We start from the raw sequence: 4224 nt of genomic DNA, 5'->3' as shown, positions 1-4224 counted from the left end.
GTTTTAGAAAATTACAAAGTCTCTGTTCAGCTGTAACATTCAGGAAAACAGTGAAGTAGCATTAAATCACATATTTAATTAAGTTACAAATATTTCAGACCAATGTAATACAGTTTGTTCATATGACTCATCAGTAAAAACATGTTTTCAGAACATACATCTTTTAGGTTAATAAAAAAATATGTAATAATAACAAATCCTTTTTAATTGCGTCCATTTTTTTATGAGACATTCTCTTATTTTCATAATGTACTGTGGTCACAGTCAAAAGCACAGATGGAGTTTGTCAAAGCCGATTCAACTCTTGACTTTTTTGGTGGTAATAACTCCCCGAATCTCCTCCCGGCTCTCCTCCTGGACCCCCTCCCCGGTTCTCCTCCCGGATCCACTCCCCGGTTCTCCTCCCTGGCTCTCCTCCCGGCTCTTCTCCCGGCTCTCTTCCCGGCACTCCTCCCGGCTCTCCTCCCGGCTCTCTTCCCAGGCTCTCTTCCCGGCTCTCTTCCCAGGCTCTCTTCCCGGCTCTCTTCCCTGGTTCTCCTCCCCAGCTCTCCTCCCGACTCTCTTCTCGGCTCTCCTTCCACCTCCCGGCTCTCTTCCCGGCTCTCTTCCCGACTCTCTTCTCGGCTCTCCTTCCACCTCCCGGCTCTCTTCCCGGCTCTCTTCCCGGCTCTCCTCCTGGCTCTCCTCCCATCTCTCCTCCCGGCTCTTCTCCCAGCTCACAAACCCGGCTCTCCTCCCAGCTCTCTTCCTGGCTCTCCTCCCGGCTCGCAAGCCCGGCTCTCCTCCCGGCTCTCCTCCCGACTCTCTTCTCGGCTCTCCTTCCACTTCCCAGCTCTCCTCCCTGCTCTCCTTCCGGCTCTCCTCCCAGCTCTCCCCCCTGCTCTCCTTCCGGCTCTCCTCCCAGCTCTCCCCCCAGTCCAATACAGAAAGAGGCTGAAGAGACACAATGAGAATAAAGGTCAAGCTTTCTCTTCCCTGTTAGGAGCTGCATTCATCTGGCACTGACTGCCATGTAGTGTGTGTGTGTTCTCCTCTCAGAGAGGTTTGAAGGTTGGCCCAGCCCTGGCTGTCATTTCTCATAGTAATGGTTGGTGCCACGGCTGCTGCCAGCACACCACTGGAGAGAAAACAAAGAGCGAGATAAAAGGAAAACTCAGACAGACATCATCAGGTTAAGAGGATATTTCTGCCTCCTTTTAGCAGTGAAACTAGCTCAATTGTTCTGTTTTTCCTCTCAGAAAAAGTGTAGTACCTGGGAAGGAAGCAGAATATTGTCTATGACTCACGCCCACACATCAGAATGCTGAGGGGAAGAACATACCAAAGTGAATGTTGTTTATTACAGGTGTAAACTAACCCCATTTTCCACACACAGCTGCTCCTTTTTCTGCCATTGTCCTTGTCCCATCTTCTCTGCAAGGGGAATTATAGTGCTCCCTCCCTCCCTCCCTCCCTCCCTCCCTCCCTCCCTCCCTCCCTCCCCTCCCTCCCTCCCCTCCCTCCCCTCCCTCCCTCCCTCCCTCCCCTCCCTCCCTCCCTCCCTCCCGGGTTAGGGAGGGTTTGGCCGGTAGGGATATACTTGTCTCATCGCACACCAGCGACTCCTGTGGTGGGCCGGGTGCAGTGCGCGCTAACCAAGGTTGCCAGGTGCACGGCACATTGGTGCGGCTGGCTTCCGGGTTGGATGCGTGCTGTGTTAAGAAGCAGTGCGGCTTGGTTGGGTTGTGTATCGGAGGACGCATGACTTTCAACCTTCGTCTCTCCCGAGTCCGTACGGGAGTTGTAGTGATGAGACAAGATAGTAGCTACTAAAAACAATTGGATACCATGAAATTGGGAAGAAAAAGGGGTAAAAAAAAAGAAAGGTTCCAAAAGAATGAAGACATTTCAAATGTCATACTAGTGTTGTAGCAATGTCCACAAAGGGAAAATAAACAGAAATATGGGTTGTATTTACAATGGTGTTTGTTCTTCACTGGTTGACATTTTCTTGTGGCAACAGGACACAAATCTTGCTGCTGTGATGGAACACTGTGGAATTTCACCCAGTAGATATGGGAGTTTATCAAAATGTTGTTTGTTTGCGAATTCTTTGTGGATCTGTGTGATCTGAGGGAAATACGTGTCTCTAATATGGTCATACAATTGCCAGGAGGTTAGGAAGTGCAGCTCAGTTTCCACCCCATTGAGGTCTGCCTATGGCAGCCTTTCTCAGTGGCAAGAATATGGTTGGTTCTTGGTTGGTGAATGGACCCCAGACCTCACAACCATAAAGGGAAATGGGTTCTATAACTGATTCAAGTATTTTTTGCCAGATACTAATTGGTATGTCAAATGTTATGTTCCTTTTGATGGCATAGAAGGCCTTTCTCTCAGCTCGTTTACAGCTTTGTGGAAATTACCCGTGGCGCTGAAGTTTAGGACGAGGTATAGTTTTTTTGTGTGCTCTAGGGCAACTGTGTCTAGATGGAATTTGTATTTGTGGTCCTGGCGACTGGACCTTTTTTGGAACAACATTGTTTTTGGTCTTACTGAGATTTAGGCCCAGGTTTGACAGAATCTGCCGAATATTGAGGTGCTGCTGTTGGTTGGGAACAGAAGCGTCTCTCTCTCTCTCTCTCTCTCTCTCTCTCTCTCTCTCTCTCTCTCTCTCTCTTCTCTGCTTGGCTCGCTCTCTCTCTCTTTCACTCGCGTGGCAAAGGCACCCACCAGACAAAGACCCCATTGTACATCCCACAATAGGGTGTCCATGCTGGGCTGAGTGGCCACTTCAGACTCCAGTCCACACAGCCAGTACCGACTCCACAGAGAAATAATCACCAGAGATCACTTAACCTTGCAAAGGCAAATGACTTTTGGCACAAAAACATGAGCTGTGACGAATTTGTCGATGGATTATATATATATATATATATATATATATTTTACAACGTTTACTAAAATAAAATAACGCCATTACCTTCTAGAACACTTTGAGTTGGCTCCGCTCCTGTTGTGACATCCATGATGCAGCTCTTCAAAAGGCATGAGTGAATCTATGTAGTTACCCGTCTGGAAAGGCATTGCTTGACTTTCCAGACAATTGGATCTCAACTGATGTACAACATGATTGTATTTCTCCTTCACTCATGCCTGCAGAGAGAACTTATTTATCATCCCTCTATCTCTCTTTCCTCTTTCTTCATCCATCCTTCATCTTTAGTGATGTTGAAAGGTACGTGGGATGCAAACGTAGGCTGCTGACGAGGAGTCCTGTTCATAATAATGGCTGGAATGGAGACCCTGGTTTCCATTTTGTTTTTAATGCCTTTCCATTGGCTCCATTCCAGACATGATTATAAGCTGTCCTCCCGTCAGCAGCCTCCAGTGACGAGATGCTGTCTACATCTCCACTCACTTCTGTGGTCATATTGTTCATGACACTTTATCCATATTCCTTGGGATCGTAAAGTTGTGCTTTGTTTTTGAAGCTCTATTCCTCCCATGTGTGTAGGGTATCATTAAAACAGGAACCAACCTAAACCTAAATGTAACCTCAGAACACCCTCTAGAGGTTTCTGAACAGGCAGTTAACCCACTGTTCCTAGGCTGTCATTAAAAAATAAGAATTTGTTCTTAACTGACTTAACTGTTAAATAAAGGTTAAACAAATCAATAAATCAGCAGGTAGTCCAGTGGTTAAGAGCGTTGGACCAGTAACCGAAAGGTTGCTGGTTTGAAGTCCTGCGCTAACTAGGTGAAAAATCAGTTGATGTGCCCTTGAGCAAGCCACTTATCCCTAATTTCTCCTGTATACATGTATCTGAATAAGAGCATCTGATAAATTCTATAAAAAAAATATATCAACTTGGAGTCACGTGATGATATGTTGTGTCAAATGAATGTTTATTGGTAAATGAATTAATTATGTGCACAGTTGTTATAGCAGTTGCTGCAAAATGCTTATGTTACTAGCTCCTAACAATGCAGTACAATTGAAAACAAATAAGTAAAATTGAAACAAATATTTAGAAAATATAAAAAACAAATAATTTCAGGACAAATTAATAACAGTGATCAAATTGAACTGTAATCAAAATGTACGTAACAGTAATTTTTGTACTGCATTTTACAATTTCAAAAATATTTGGTTCAAAACAAGCTATTCGCTGCTCTACCATCAGTGGCTTCGGCCAATGCTTGTTGTTCGAGGGCACTGGGATTGCAAGGATTTCATTCCATGAT

The 4224-nt window shown here is 45.4% G+C and overlaps 1 protein-coding gene across 1 annotated transcript; it reads right to left on the bottom strand.

The window, feature by feature from the left end:
• Positions 1 to 297: 297 nt before the first annotated feature.
• Positions 298 to 3409, bottom strand: LOC135563045 (octapeptide-repeat protein T2-like). The gene is made up of 2 exons (XM_065005841.1): positions 3398 to 3409; positions 298 to 933 (listed from the first exon to the last, which is right to left on the bottom strand). The coding sequence occupies exons 1-2, from the start codon at positions 3407 to 3409 to the stop codon at positions 298 to 300; spliced, it is 648 nt and encodes a 215-aa protein (XP_064861913.1).
• Between the last annotated feature and the right edge of the window lie 815 nt (positions 3410 to 4224).

Source organism: Oncorhynchus nerka, linkage group LG3 (genome assembly GCF_034236695.1).
Source record: "Oncorhynchus nerka isolate Pitt River linkage group LG3, Oner_Uvic_2.0, whole genome shotgun sequence".
Classification (NCBI taxonomy): domain Eukaryota; kingdom Metazoa; phylum Chordata; class Actinopteri; order Salmoniformes; family Salmonidae; genus Oncorhynchus; species Oncorhynchus nerka.
Note: the sequence above shows the minus strand (reverse complement) of the source record. Positions and strands in the feature narration are given on the sequence as shown.